This window comes from Pseudorasbora parva, chromosome 15, assembly GCF_024679245.1.
Source record: "Pseudorasbora parva isolate DD20220531a chromosome 15, ASM2467924v1, whole genome shotgun sequence".
Lineage (NCBI taxonomy): Eukaryota > Metazoa > Chordata > Actinopteri > Cypriniformes > Gobionidae > Pseudorasbora > Pseudorasbora parva.
The window spans coordinates 7,215,575-7,232,394 of record NC_090186.1 but is presented as its reverse complement, the minus strand read 5'-3'; the positions used below and the strand labels follow the sequence as shown (position 1 = coordinate 7,232,394).

Here is a 16,820-nt window from a genome sequence, read left to right as displayed (position 1 = left end):
TCTCACAGCGCGCAAATATTGAGTTATCTTTCAAGTCTTGCGCTTGAATGGACAAACTCTCGCACAAAGTATGTCTACATGTCCATTTTGATGAGTGTCCAAGCAGACATGTCTGTATATGCCTCAAGGGAACTTTATACAGTCGAGAAAGATGACACACATCCCTGCATTAGCTCTTAAAGGGGCAGTAGCCTTTACTGCTGTCTGTTTAATGTCAAACAAAAGATAAGGACATCACTCACTCACTGCTCTTGATTGAATAGCTTTTGTAAGGGTGCGTTCACACTTGTCATGTTTGGTTCGATTAAAACAAACCCTGGTGCGGTTGCTCGGTTAGTGCGGTTCATTTAAACATATGTGAACGCTGCCACCCGAACTCTGGTGCGCACCAAACAAGCGGACCGAGACCGCTAAAAAGATAGGTCTCGGTCCGCTTCCAAACGAACTCTGGTGCGGTTCGATTGATATATGAACGCAACACGGACCAAAGACATGTAAACGGACCAAAAACCGGACGTATAATGTCACAAAATGCCACGCATAATGCAGCTGATTTGACGACGCGGAAAGATCGGTGTACGTTATCCAAAATGAGTAACTTTAACGTTAGAGGGCAAACGTAGAGCAACGAGGAAGAGCCTCATCAATATTTGGTCTGACGAGCATGTTTCGAAAATGCTCGAAAAAACACACAAAAAGCATACCTGGCTCTTCTCATCAAAGTTCCTGTGTTGCCCATTATTAGCAGGTACAGACGACAGAACGGCCGTCTCTTTTGCACAACGGAGGAAATCCTGCTGCTGTTTTGAATGTTTTGAACATTTTATGAGCTCTTCATGAGTTCTCAGCGGGTAAAAATAATGCCACATGTACACGCATAAAATGATCGCGCGTGTAATCCGCACACAGCATTGTTTTGCATGTTCGGTAAACGAGCTCCTACGTCATATAAGCCGACCAATCAGGTTGTGAGCGTCTCCCTGTGCCTTTGGTTCGGTAACTTTAGGTTCGCTGTTAAAAATGCCCGTGTGAACGCTAAGCGGACCAGGACTATTATGTTTGTTTTTGTTTTTTGGTCCGGACCAAACTAACCAAACGAACCGAACTACAAGTGTGAACGCACCCTAAGTTTAATATGGATTAATCTTTCATTTAAAATGTTAAATATGCAGTTATTTTACATTTTGATTACTTTATTCAATTGCTGTACCTTTCTGCAGGCCAGTACATTATTATTTAATGTACACGTGTGAGGTCAAGTTAATCTTTTTAGTTTGAATTTTATTTTATACTGTGCATTGTTGCAATATGCTAAATATTTGCATAATTTGTAATTGATTTTAAACTTTAATATTAATTTATGCAATTGCAATGCCTTTAGATTTTTAGTAAAGTTACACAGTCATAGCCATAAATGCAATTGTACTAATAATTGGCATAATTATTAAAATATATTAATTTTTTCGCCCTTGGTTTCCTCTTTTTTGGTTTCGACGAAGAATTTTGATCTCGGTACATCCCTACTGACAATGTTCTGCTCGGTATGTCGTCAACACGCTTCAGAAGATGCCAAAACGAATAGTTTCATTGTTGGAACTAAAAACCTAAAACTGGAAGCCATAAAAGACCACAAATCGTCCAAATGCCACATCCAGGTAAAAAAAAGAGCGCACAGAGCCCTACTCATTTAAAGAAATGTATAGCAGTTCATGGTTTGTGTGTGTATCAGAGAGAAAGAGAAAATGTCAGTATTTTATTGAGACTTGAGATTTAAAAAAAACTGCTTAAGTATTGTAGTGCTTGTAGTATTAATTTTCACATGCATACACATTGTCGGTAGCCGGACAAGCCAGACCCACATCAAGATGTTTGGTCTGGAAACTCACCATAGACAGCTCAATCCGAGGGGAGGATAAACGGATGTCTTTCAAACTCCCTCTGCACGCGATAGGATAGCGCTACAACAACCAGAGCAACGAAGGTGAAGCAGAGCTAGTTGAAAGATTAAACATTCGCCGTATCCGGTCAGCTAAACTCCGAACACATCTTCCCTTTCTAAGAATGACTTCAGTGCCGCTCTTTGTTCTTTTCTCAGAGAAAAGCTTAACTCCAAGTCTTCCAGAGTCGCGATCAAAGCTGATTCGAAAGACCGCCGTTCGCCAGTTTCTGTGTTTACTAGAAGCACACAAGCGCAACTCGGCTTAATTATGTTAAGCCCCACCCACGACTCTACACGATGTGATTGGCCCGACCTGATCTCAGTGTATTGAGAGTTGCTAGACGATACTCGTGGCAGATTAGATTTGCTGCCGTTACGGTGCGTCTAGATTTCTAGGCTACATTGTCGGTACTACTGTAGCTACAGTGGCCGGTGGACAAAAAAGTTAATCTCCATCCCTGCTGGGCGGTATATTGAGTTTGTACTATATATAGATATATTTTTTTAGTATCGATATGGAATGAGGCAATACCATTTATATTGATATACTGTAGTTTGATACGAGCGCGTTTGAAAAATAGCGGAGGATGCAGCTGCTGCAGGGAAAGTGCATCATCCAATTTGTCCTAAACATGACACATGCTTAATATTAAGGGCTTTAAAATAGTTGCTAAGATATAGGTAACCCGTTTGGTTAAAAGCGGCTTTCCCTGTCAGATACTCTGACAGATACTTGTGCTGAGTCTGACTGACAGATAAATACTTCCGATGTTTAATGCATTTGAGATGCCGTGCTTTCATTGGTGAATAACTTACATTTCACAGGTATATTCTCCATCTGTAAATGCTAGAAAATCATGCAAATATGTCAATTTTGCTGTCAGGAGAGGACGAGCATCATTATTTTGAGATTTTAATGTTACATTGGTAGAATGTAATGTTATTTTTTAACCCCTTTTTGCACATAATATATTGTATGGCAAGGCCTACATTAACTTTCACTATTTGTTTTTATAGTCTTTGATATGAACATTGTTTGTAGGTCATCATTATGTGCATTAAAAAAAATATCTTTAAATAAATACAGATTTTTTAAAATCCAAATAGAAAAACTGAAAAATTCTGAGCTATATATCACCATTGTATATCACCATTTAACCAAAAAATACAGAGATATGATTTGTGGGCCATATCGTCCAGCACTAACAAAATCTTAAATTCCTGATAAACTGGTGCTAAATATCACAAAAAAAGTAGGACACATGTCGCTGTATATGTTTTTGTATATTATAGTGTACAGATGAAACAAAATAAATGCAGTTCAGTTGGGAAACGTTGTGTAAGACTGGTCTGGAAGGTAATTATACCGAACTACTTTGACGACAGCCTTTGCTAAGGCTTTTCAAATCAACCAAAACAGCATTTCAGATGCTGTGCAATGAGATCGGTCCGCCAGTTAGTCCAGGTATGTCCAGTTTATAAATGTGTTTCCATCGTAGTTCATGCACATGTTTTCTTATCTTTTTTTAGAATTTTTCTGCATCTTGGGGTTTCCATCCAGCTGTTTTGTTTTTATTTTTTATAAGATATCCCAAAATCTGCATGACAATAGGTGGATGGAAGTACAGCTACTTTGACCTGGAAGAAAGCCACAATGATTAGGGTGGCATTTGACATTAAGGATTTAAGGAAATAAAAGCACCACCTTCCAAACTGGTATATTGTGGTTATATGTATATCCAGTAGTCAAAAAGATGAATACACTTCTTTTTAGGTGTTCCTACACTGTAGTTCTGTGGTGTGTGTTCTTTTCTTCAAGTTAACTCTGCTCTGGACACTCGGCCTTTCCTCTGTTACTGCTTGGCTTCAAGCTCTGGCCCTTGGCCTTGCCAAAGAAAACAAGCCCCTCCTTGTCTTGGGAAAGTAGCTCTTTGTGTCTGTGTTCTGTTGGGGTTGTTATCGCTCATAACTGTTATCATTCATTAAATATATATAAAAATATATATATATATATATAACAACCCCAACAGAACACAGAAAAAATTCTCATCTGAGATCCCCCAATATTTTCACACAAGCATTCTTGTCTCTCTTTCTATATATATATATATATATGAATGAATGAATACATGTAAGTGAGAGACAAGAATGCTTGTGTGAAAATATTGGGGGATCTCAGATGAGAATCATGCTTTTTTTAAATGTGTGTGCATATAAGGTGTGAAATTTTGTTAAGGTGAAGTGTTTGGTGAGTGTTTAGTTCTTTTTTTGTGTGGCTGTTTGGGTGTAACAGGAAGTTAGATGATCTATTTGTATCTTTCATGTGGCCTAAGAAGAGGACCATTGGTTGTGAATGTGTGTATGTGTCGTTGTACCAGCAGACAGTTGCTGCTGCAGCCTGATTTCTTTGATCATGTGCTTCAGGAAGTACGGTAATATAAAGGAGTACATGATTATTCAGATTAAACTACGTTTTTTGGATTCACAATTTATTGGTACTTTGGCTGTAACATATCGTAGCTGATTTGTAATCTGTACGGAGTTACAAAGTTCGGCATGCATGTGACTAGCCGTTTAACCGTTTGTTGCGATGCAATGTTGTATAGTTTACACTGGATGTGGCACGGAGCAAAATCCCTGACAGTAAACTGGTACCTCATTCTATCACATTTGCAGTGGTCACTTTGTTCTTTGTACAATGTTCTAGCTTCTAGTTGTGGTGGGATGGCGCTATGCAAAGCATTATTGGTCGTGTCCATTTTAGACACTTTAAGTCTTTTTAATTTAAACATTAAAGCACAAGAACACATGAAAGAGAGCTCAAAACTTGTGGTTTTCTGTGTTTTCTGTGGTCTTCAGATAACACACACCAAACTTGAGTTATTTTGTGTGTCCTTGGGCTTGAACAGACACATACCCATAAAATGATTTCAAAATACCTTTCATGGCAAGTATTCTCATTAGGGATGCTCAGATCAGGATTTTTGCAACCGGTACGACTACCGATTTCTTGTCATCATGATTGGCCGATACCAATCTCAATCATTCAAACTTTATATGTGGTAAGTAATCATTTGCAAATGATTGTCAATCATTTCATTTGATTTCAAGTGGTAATACCTTATAAAAAAAACTATAATAATAATAATAATAATAAAAAAAGATATTATCAAGTACATGGTCTTGTTTGATAGAAAAACTTTTTGATTATTGGCTGATACTGCATGTATGTGTGTGTGAGTGTGTCCGCAGATTCTCCAGAAGTTTCACTAACACACAATTTACGGCTTTAAAAGACCAACAGAGAGAAAAAGCATAAGTTGTTTCTCCTGGGTTTGCTGTGTGGTCCGTTTTTGGCTCTTTTGATGCGCAGTGTAAATACGCACATTTATCCGCCCCTGTGATTGAGCCGCGTGTCATTGAGCGCAGCAAGAACCCTGAGTAGTAATTATAGCTAATGAGACACAGGTAGTCTGCCTAACACTTAACACTCCTATAAATAAGTCTTTGGCAGCCCATGTGGTTTTTGTTTTAGCTGTGGCAACGGACCTTTCTGTGCTTGTGTGTAGGGGATAGTGTGCAACCGAGTTTACGTAACTCCTGCTTGGATGAATGGATGAATGAGTACGTGGAGGGAGGAATGGCTAAAGATAATCTGTAGCTTACCACCTTGGAAGAGTGCTGCAATCCTGGCTCTGTTTCAGTCAGATGCCGCCAGACCTTATTTGGGGCGGCCCATTGCCCTCAAGCACACATTTTTATAACTTTGAGAGGAAAAGACAGGAATGCAACTTCCATTTTCACATGTCTAAGATTACTGTACTGTAATTGTTTGTAGTACAAACCCATTTGTTGAAATTTCCTGCTCATTTGCTGCCTAATGAACCCATGCAACATTTTTTTTCCTCCTCAGATTGATGTGACCCGACCTTGCTGCCCCACCACTCAGTTTGACACAACCCTCCTTCCCTAAGCTCTATGGCCCTCGGGTATGTCTGCCTCACCTTTTCTTCTGGTTTTGTGTCAGTTGATTGTATATTTTGTGTACTTGGGCTGCTATTAACCTTGTCTCTTACAATAATTCAATAACTATAAATAACATTTAACCTGAATCCATTATAAAAAATCTCATAAATTAACAAAGTACGTGATTTAACGGTGGCGTTTGAAACGGGATATGCGCATGCTTGCACATGCCGGGAGTTTTGCGGATGGTGGAGCAGAATCATGTTGACTAAAGTCAGAATTGCAGTGTTTCTTTTACATCATACTGCTTTATGGATTGATTCATCGAAAAACACAATCATCTTGAGTCTGTGCAGAATGTCTCCCTGTTAAGAGCAAGAAAAAAATTCCTTTGGGAAGTCTGAATAATCAAAGAGCGGTAGCCACAGAGCAGAGTTTCTACTGTCATCATTAGTCAAATGTGAGTCACTGGCTCGAGAACTGCTGGTCATAGCCTGGAGGTTGAGTTTTGAGGTTGTGGTGACATAGGTCTGCAGGTTTGACTCCAGGTTGTGACAACCAATGGGCTGTAGGGATGCTCATTTTGGTTAATTTTCCAGACCGACAACCAATGCTCATTAATCGATTATTAACCGTTAACTGATAAGATTATAATATTAAACTGGCATTACATAAAATACAATTGACGAGTGTCTGTGACCTGTTAAAAATCCTTTTTTCACGTGTTTATTTTTTTGTGCAAATAGCAGAACATACAGAACAGCTCAACAACAGAACCTAGATTCACACTAGAGCCTTACATTAATGCCCGAGCCCAACGGGACCTGACTTTTTTTACGCCCCCAAGGCCAGGCTTCGGGCCAATTTTCACATCATACCTAAACGCGGCCGGGCTTCGGACCTTTTATAGGCTTCTCCTTCTTTTTATTTATTTTATTAATTAAAAGAAACAATGAGATGTGCTCCGCTGGTGGAAACAACATGAGACCATATAGCTTACGCGACTGTCAAGACTTGGCTCGCACAGGGTTATAGAGTCCGCGCCAGCAGCAGCGCACGTTTCTTCAGTGCAGCTGCTAAAGTTATGGCATTTTTGCAACTGATTCCTTCATTCTTTTTCTCTGACCAGGTGTCTATCTGATTGCAAAATGACCAGGAGTAGGCCTAAATGCCTTCCGAGATTCTTTCGAGACGTATTTAATTCCGATTACTCAAACAAACCAATTCAGAAGGTGGTCTGAAAGCATTTCAGTCAAAACCGGACAACCGGTTGTGTAAATTTTACTCCTGGCAAATGGTTAAAAAATAAATGTGTGTGAGGGTGTGTTATGGGCTATATGTTGTAGTCAGATATGATGGTGCTGCAACACGCTTTGCCACAAATGAGTAAAGCAAGCCAACGCAAATGGCCGTAAATTAAACTTAAAATAAGTTTTAGATGCTCAAAAACACAATCATCTTCAATACAAATTAATAAATGATCTTACCAGTGCTTCGCTCTCTCATATTGCAGTCTTTGAATTTGAAATGAACTGCTGAATAAAATGCATCTTAAATCTTTTGCTTTCGTTGCTGTGTTAAATGAGCATAAACCGTGGGAATTGAAGGTCTGATTTATAATCATTTTGGTATAGGTATAAGACAAACTGCATTTTTTTTATTTGTTTAGATTGTTTAGCTCATTTTGGTTGCGAGCTGTAGCTATCAGCCTGCCTCATCTAGTCAAAAATGCCTTTTTACTGTGGAGGTAATATTATAGTAGGCTAAATGAACTAACATTGTGATGCTTGAAGTGTTATATCTATGGATTGTATTATAGGCAAGACAAGTCAATAGTTGATTTAAGAGGCTAAATTGATTAAACGTGGTTAACTCACTGCAAAAAAAAAATTTTTTTTCAAATGTTTTTGAGTGTTCTAGTCATTTCATTTAAAATATATATATATATATATATATATATATGACTTGTAGCAACTTTTTTCTTTTTTACAGTAACGCAAATAGTTACTTTCCCTGGTAACAAGTTACTCTTATTATAGAGTAATTCAGTTACTAACTCAGTTACTTTTTGGAACAAGTAGTGAGTAACTATAACTTGGGCTGGACAATAATTCAATATCAATATATATCGCGATATAATTTTTTTCATTAACGGTGATATGATTTTTAAACACATTTCCGATATTTTGATAAATACATTACAGCATTCCTCACTGACTGACGTTCAGGGCGCAGCCGTCAGAAACAGCAGAACATGATTGGCTACTTGCGCGATGACGTACACCACAGAAACGCAGCCAGTGCTCAGCAGTAGTAGGCTGATAGATCCAACGCGGCAAGTTTTAGCTACAAAAAGAGTTTCCCTGACCGCAACACAAATGTGACTGAACGAACTTCCACAAGTAAGGAGAAAGAAATAGTTTATAATAGAAGAAAGACTATCGTTAATTCAGTGAGGTGGAACTGGTTCTGCGTGTCCCCCGCACTTTTAATAAAGTGTATTTTCATCCCCCGCACTTTTACTGGGTCTCACCGGTCCTAGTCGACCCGCTCCGAGCGGGATTCGAAACGGCGTTACCTGGAGCGAGGGGACGTTACCTTGCAAGTTAACAGGGACGCTTAAGACCGCTTTCTCTAACCTCAGGGCAAGAGGAATTTAAAAGAAAATGCTCAATAAACTGCGTCTGCGGCATAGGAGCACTGTACGCTTTGAAGCAGATCCACCATCTGAAGCAGATCCATCCGCTAGAATATTCTGAGTCAGGCTGAATCCTGGCTAAAGCAACGTAGTTGTTGTTTAATCTATATTAAAGGGGTACTTCAGCGCTGGGAAGATGAATCTGTATTTAAACTGGGTCATCAATGCAGTAGAAATGTGAAATTATTTTTGAATTTGGTGTCTTCTAGACTGAGAAAAGAAAGAAAATGTATTTTTGTCCCATGGGGATGAAAGACTACAATTCCCAGAATGCGTCGCTGCCCTGTGAGGCCATTCCCAATGCCACCAACTTCATTACTGTGACTGAGTTAGAGAAGACACTACAATTAAAAACTGAACGTGTCTGTTCAATATAATGAGTGAGTCACCGCGCGAGTATCACAGCACTGAGCACTAACTGCACGAGTGATGAGAGCTGATGTAATTGCGACTACACTCGCGGCATACATTCACAACGCAAGTTCAGTCTGGCACGCGTTTCAGTTCATGCCTTTGCAAGCTTAACTTCCATAGAAATGAATTTGAGAAGTTAAAAGACTTACATTGCTCACCATAGCTCCGTTTAAATGATCCTGTCTGCAAGCTGAGTGTTATCTCCCATCCCCCATGCGCAGATTCAAAACATGCGGAAATGGCTCCCTCTGCTGGCTGTAGTCTTTAGCCTCTGGGCAAACATTCCTCCTATGATGCAAAAATCGTCATTTTGCATCATAGGAGGAATTTTTCCAGAAATAAAATGCATAAATCTCTCGTCTCAGGGAGATATGAGGGGGGAAAGCACAATAATTTGAATATTCTCCAGGGTTTCTACTGATACAAAGCCATATGCTAATCGCTGAAGTAACCCTTTAAGAATAATATAATCAGCCTATGTTATAGTTTAAACTTAAAGATATTAATATTAATAAAGTGAGAGTCTTATGTTTATTTGATGTTGATTTCACATTTATTTTTCATATAGAGGCTAAATACAAATAAAAGGTGAACATTAATTTATTTGTACTGGTTTTATTTCTAAAATATTATATAGTTTTATAGGAGGACTATTAATTGACTTGGCAAATACATTTTTCAGAAGTTTGTAGGTACAGATATCCTTTGTGGCAGTTCTTAGTAGTTTTTTCTAAAGCTTTTATATAGTTCATATCGATATCGGAATTATATCGTATCGACCGAAATTAAGAAAAATATTGTGAAATTAATTTTGGCCATATCGTCCAGCCCTAACTGTAACTAATTACTTTTTTAAAGTAACGTTCCCAACACTGGACTTGAATAAAGAGAGAACCTGCATTCAACCCTTTCACGGGTATTTTGTTTTCATAGTTTGACAGATATCATGATGTATCATTGTAAGATTGTCTATCAATATATTCATTATCGCAGAATTGCTGTGTCATGATATTATCGCTATCATATATCATATCATCAGATGTGATTCCCACCCCTACTCTTCAGTGGGTTATTTAATGTGTTTTTGGATTGTTCTGCTGACAAACATCTTTTCAAGAGAGATTAGTAGGCAAAAAACTCCAGACAACATGAGCTGTGGAGAATTATAAGTGATGTAGGAGTTTTATTCAAGCTTTTTACGGTGGATAGCACTGAAAACATGGGAAGTCTATCCCTCACAGCCTCGCTTCCATCCCTGGCCATGAATAAGGTCTATAAGATCCCTCTCCAGCATTGTATCATTGAGCGCTTCTAAGGCCAGGAAACTGTCTATCTATGCAGTCAGGGGAATGCAAGTTTTAATAAATAGTCATGTAACCTGTCAAAATCTACCTAAAAATGTCTTATTCACAGTTGTTTTTATAGTCAAGAATACCAGATCAGTACCATTTAAAAGGCAGTTTGTTGCAAGCTAAAATGTAGCTGTATATGCGCCAGTAAAATACGGAAATTGGAGTTCTCATCAGTGTTGAAACCGTGGTGGGATGTTTCTACAACAGATTAACCCCGAGTCAGCCAGTGAGGTGAATGGGGTGAGTTTGTTTAGCGTTGAGTAAAGGCCTGTTTAGAAACACACTCTGTGTGACAGAGCAGTGAGTAACAGCTTCCTGTCGGTTGGTCATCTGTTGAACATATGAAAGCTATGTAAGACTGATGGCGGACAACTGTCAATCATGTGCTTCAAGATGTCTGTGTTGTATTTGGATGCATTGAGTTGTTCTGCGTGTGTTTTCCTGGCTTGAGTAGTTCAGTTAATCCACTGTAAATCACTTTCGGGTTAAGGGGATGTACCGGTCTAACAAGTTCGATCCTTGACCTCTTGTATGTGTTTCTCACATTCTTGACTGATGACGGCTGCAGGCCCCTCAGGAAAAAAAACCCCGAAATGTCAATCAACACCAAAACCGATAAGACCACGAACAGAGCAGCAGGTGAACAAGAAGAGATGGAGGGGTGTACATAAAATGCAAACGGAAAGAAATGTTAGATAACATTTTGTGGCCAGAAACTGCATCCTCTGCAAGACAGGAAACATGAATCAGGAACAATCAGCAACGACACAGTTTTGAGCAAAAGTCTATTTCCTAAGAAAAGAGATCTCAAGCCGAGATGTGTGTTCATACAATAGCAGGACTTGATGTGGTGCCTAGCTGGTGTAGATCACCGCGTCGCCACACAGGTCAAAAACTGATCCTGAACCAATGGGTGTCTAGATCGTTGCCTCTCGTTGACGTTAAATCACTGACTCAGGAGCAGTTTCGTCTTCAGGTTACCATGAAAGCTGGTTTTCCTGTTTTGCCCTTATGGGTCTTTGTGTTGCAGTACCAGAGCCGCGTTGAGCATTGTTCACGCTGTTTCCCCTCTGACATTCCTGCGCTGATTTCAATCTGGGGGCCCGTCTCTCTCTCTCTCTCTCTCTCTCTCTCTCTCTCTCTCTCTCTCGCTCTCGCTCTCGCTCTCGCTCTCGCTCTCGCTCTCGCTCTCGCTCTCTCTCTCTCTCTCTCTCTCTCTCTCTCTCTCTCTCTCTCTCTCTCTCTCTCTCTCTCTCTGTCTCTGTCTCTGTCTCTGTCTCTGTCTCTGTCTCTCTCTCCTCTTTGCTGCTTATAGACCAAAATGGGTGTTAGTTTATTGATTATTTAAGCCCCTGTGAGAATATGATGTCCTTAGATCAAGAATTTGTTAAAATCTTTCAGCATTGGATTTTTATTTTGTGCTTTTGAGAGACTGGTATAGTACTACCAGTGTTTCTTCTCTTTCTCTCTAAATGATTTACATCCCCATTTGTGGATTTGCGGTACCCGGTCCTGACGTTTTCTAGTATTGCTTTTGGCCACCCCTAGAGGGCAGACTTGCAAAGGTATTTTACACACACACACACACACACACACACACACACACACACACATAGAGAGAGAGAGTTGGCTCTATCTGAATTTATTATTCTCATTCTCATGCTACTTAAAGCTTATGTAACACTATTAATTTGTTAGTCACTAAATATCAATGGGTGTTTTTGCCAAAAATGGAGAACACATTGGTAACTCATTGGTAAGATTCAGAGACTATGTTGGGTCAATATAATAATCTATGTATGCACATTTGTTTTGTCTGCCTCACATTAAAGAACTGAAACATAACATGGTTTTCTTGACATGTTCACACAGAGCTCAAGGGTGTGAGCATTTCCTGTGAATCATTTGTGCGCACTTTTTTTGGTCTCTCTGTCTATGTGAGCAATGAGTCGTGTGAACGAATGAGGTTATATTAGGCCACAGTAGGAACAGAGAACTTTCTGTAGTGTTGAGGTCATTTCCTCCTCCTGGAGCTCCTCTCCTTCAGGTGGCACTGTAGATGGTTTGCATTTTGAGAAGTTGTTTATTTTGACTAGGGCCAAATCTTCTTCGACATTATAATATAATAAAAAATGTACAGTTTGAACCAAATTGCAGCATTTATGAATATGCTACCACTCAAATGTTTGGGGTGAGTACAATATATATATATTTTTTTTGAAAGAATAATTTATTTAATTAAATATACATAAAATTATATTGTGAAATATTACAATTTAATATAAATGTTCTATTGGAATACATTTTAAAATGTTTTTCATGATTGTGTGTGTGTGTGTGTGTGTGTGTGTGTGTGTGTGTGTGTGTGTGTGGTGTGCACATGCGCTTTGGAAAGGGTTATAATTGTATGATTCTTATATCAAGGATCTCACACAACTCCATGCTCTTTCGAAGAGTCTGTTGTGTCAGTGATGCTGTCAGTGTATTGAATGGAGACACAGTCAGAGTAAGTGTCATAATTTTATGACGTCCATTGTCAGCAAAAGCAGCCTGCTCATTTGAATTTTACAGTGAGTGAGCACAACGGTCTGCCGTATGCAAAATGCATCCCATCAAGAACATTTCCATTGATATATTCCAGGACACCTTACATTTGTCAAACCAAGTACACTGTAAACCCGAATAAGTTGGCAAAACTCAAAAAAATAAAATGGAGGCAATTAGTTGCCATTTTTTTAAGTTAATAAATGAAATTTTAAGTGAGCAGAATTTGCAGATTTTTATTTTTTAATCATACATTTTAATAGCTCTGGCCTTGAAATATTTGAGTAAGCTATTTCATACATTTAATTAAAAAATATAACGTAATCTCAAATTTTAGTAGTGGAATCTTGACAGCTTTGAATGAATGCTACCTTTCTATTTGGTTGCACAATGCGTTGGCAGCATTAGTTTAGCATAACATAGCCCTTGCTGAATGAGTACGGCAATGAAATATATTTAACATATGTATGTTCTCAAACTACGCTCATGCTCCACTCGTCACTATAGGGCTGGGCAAAAAAAATCCATTTTTCGATTAATCATGTTTTTTTTTTTGTTTTTTTTTATGTGGTCGATTCAAAATCGATTCTCAAAGGTTAAGAATCGATACGCTGATCCATGACCATTTGAATTTTTATTTGAGGACTGAAAACAAACCCGGAAGAGAAGACAGTTTTTGTTATTTTTGGACCAACATGTATTTCCGATGCTTCAAGAGATTCTAATTAACCCACTGATGTCTCGTATGGACTACTTTGATGATGTTTTTATTCCCTTTCTGGACATGAACGGTATAGTGTGCATACACTTGCATACGCTCTCAGACTAAATATAATATATCTTAAACTGTGTTCTGAAGATGACAAAGGTCTTAGGGTAAGTCATTAATGACATCAATTTCATTTTTGGGTGGATTAACTCTTTAAACATATCTGTGTTTTTATCAAAACAAAGTTAGATTTGTGTGTATCAATGAGCATTCAAGCACATCAAACAATATCACACAAACTAGTTCACCCACTGCCCTCCGGCAAGTTGGAAGTGAAACCAGCAGTCAGTGCGTGCGTGGGTGTGAGATACTTTGTTTGACAGCATGCCATTTGAGCTTTTTTTTATCCTTTTCCCCCAATGAAAGGAAAATATGTAAGGGAAGTTATAGATAGTGTATGAAAGAGAGGGGTGTGAAGAGCAGCTCTAGTTTAAAACCTGATAAAACTTATCACAGCGCAGCAGCACTCTGAAGACGCCACGCCTTCTCACTTTTTGTTATGCACTCCCTCGCCCATCACAGACGGATGAGTCTTCCTCCCTTCCTCCCTCCCTTTAATTCAGAAAGGAGAAACGTCTGGGCATGGTTGGTAGCAGCTGTGTTATGATTGGCCACTCTCTGGGGCATGTGTTATCTCCCATTGGACACGTCCTGGCTCCGCCCAGATTAATGCGCTCTAGCTGAAAGGCTCCGCCTACTGTCATCACATCAGAGCGTTCAGTCCATCCTGCATGAACAGACAGGTAGTAAGGTTGGTCTCGCTGTGTAAAAGCTCAAGTGAACTTTGGGTTTCGTTTTGGGAAGTGCTCACAGCTGGCCTGTGGCATGTGGAATACGGGCAGGTTGAAGAACACAGCAGATGGATCTACAGGTGCTCGCTTGTACCTCATTCCAGCTTTTCTCGTCTTGGATCTAGCACCAACAGCTTCTGTGTTACAACAAGAGAGCATATGCACTTCGTCTGGGTGGTTGTATGTGTATATAGACACTTCTAGTTTTAACTGACATGACAAAGAGGAACCTGCAGTGAAGTCAGTGTTTGACAAGCTGTGGTTTTGCCTGGGTGGGGACGTTCTGCAGCTTGTCCAGTCACAGACAGCCTGAATTCTCAAAGGTGATGGTGGGTGGCAGGGCCGTCGCTGTGCACCCGCACAGGCGCCCAGAGTGAAAGTGTCACAGTGCAAACATGGAATTCCTCAAGAGCCTTGTTCCCACGGTCATCTCCGGGGACGGCGGGCTGCCGGCGATGGACACGGCGGGAGTTTGTCCAAAGGAGACCGGCCCTCGATTGCTGAGAATGAAACGCCTGGTTTCACAGACCAATGAAGAGGAACAAGACGGCTCCAGTCCGACAAGCCGGCCAGCTGTTCGTCTTCAACGACATCGTGCTAAAGGTACCAACGGGAAAGATGAAGGGATGGGTGTTCAAACATGGTTTTAATTCTAGTAAAGAGATGGCTGTTTGATTAGGAGGCGTGTGTGCGAGGTGTGTTTGCACTTTTTGTTTATAGTTGGACTCTGATATAAGAGTAATTGCAGACAAGAGAGAACAAGCAAATGCTTTGTGTAACCGAATAGTTTGCTTTTCAGTCTTAAGTTGCTCATCAGGTTGTCTAAAGTGAGAATTATTCAAATATAAAAGTTAGGTAACACTTTATTTTAGTGTCCTTGTTGCACATGTTACATGTATGCATAATTACATGCAGCTAAACCCTTTATCTACCCTATCCCTATATTAATGCTGCTTGTTGTGTTCAGGTGCTTTGTTGTCGGAAAGAATGGAGGACGCCAGGTTCATACTTTTGTGCGTTTTGGGAAAATGTTATTTTAACACTATTTCAGTTATTTCCCGGTCCCAGAAAATCATTGAATCACTGGCAAACACTAGCAGCACAACACGAAAGCACATTGTTTATAATCACATTCACAATAAAGGCATAATGTAGACATGGTAAGGCTGCTTAAAGACTAAAATGTTAATAGTTTTCAGCCATACATCCTATTGTATTTACCACACTATCTAGATAGTTAGATTGCTCACTATTCTGGAATGATGGTCAACTACGTGCAATTTTCGATGTGTTTAAAATACACAATATGCTTCAAATGATTATTAATTTATGTAAATATGTACTAATTTAATGACAAGAAAAGACAATGAAACTTTTACGGTAAAAAAACAACTAATAAAACCTGCCACAACAGAAATTCGTCTCCTATCTGGCATTTTTGACGGTTATGCCACGCCCATCTCGGGAACTTGGGTATCAAAATTATTTCCGAACTTCCCAGTGGTAAAAACGAAATCAGAGGGCGTTCATGTGCAATTTTTACCTACGAAACTCGTATTTACGATAATTCCGATAGCACATGAAGGCAGCATAAGTATATGTAGTCATAATATTTCTTAGTACTTAAATATATAATTACACTGTAACAATGACACTTTAAAATAAAGTGTAACCAAAAGTTATTACAAAATCAGAAATCTAATATGATTAGAACCATTTTAAACATTACAAATACATTAAAGAATGTAATAAACTACTCTTTATCTCTCTAGCATTCTATTCGTCAATTTTTTTTCTTTGTATTCGCGTAATGATCTGACGCAGGGAGCTCTGGGTAATTGAGTGTTTAGATTTCATGAATGAATTATCTCATAATTTCATCACTCAGAATTTATTGGCTCTGAACCCGGGTGGTGAGTACAAATGTTTTTGAGCACCACATTTCAGTTCCCTCAAATTTCTTTTCTCACTGAGCAAAACTTTTCTCTATTTGGTGGATATTTTAGTCACCTGAGCAAGTCTTTTTTTACCAAGAAAAACTACAAAAATATCCCCCAAAATAGTTAAATTCTATATAATATAATTTGAAAAAAATTAAGTAGTTAAACTGAGATTGTTTTTATTGGCGACAGGCAGCATTAAACCATCAAACTTAAATGTTTGTTTAATGCTTATGAATTTCCAATATTTTTTTTAAAAAAATTTAAAGACAAGGATCCCTAAACGATCCCCTTGTGAGAACAAATTTTTATTAGGCTTACAATTATTATATAGCCTATGATATTATATAAAAACTAATTAAAGCATTTAAACTGATATTATATATCAATTTAAATGCTTCAATTGT

The 16,820-nt window shown here is 38.8% G+C and overlaps 1 protein-coding gene across 5 annotated transcripts in view; it reads left to right on the top strand.

Moving 5' to 3' along the window:
- The window catches only part of fryl (furry homolog, like), a 109,914-nt gene that overhangs the window by 10,392 nt on the left and 82,702 nt on the right, over nucleotides 1-16,820 (top strand). For 4 of the 5 annotated variants that reach the window (XM_067416928.1, XM_067416927.1, XM_067416926.1 and 1 more), the window contains exon 1: nucleotides 14,394-15,076. In XM_067416928.1, coding sequence (XP_067273029.1) covers nucleotides 14,869-15,076 — 208 coding nt within the window. In that variant the 5' untranslated portion in view covers nucleotides 14,394-14,868. Of the gene's footprint in view, nucleotides 1-5,852; nucleotides 5,929-14,393; nucleotides 15,077-16,820 lie in introns of those variants that run through there. The other variant, XM_067416932.1, reaches the window with a different exon arrangement.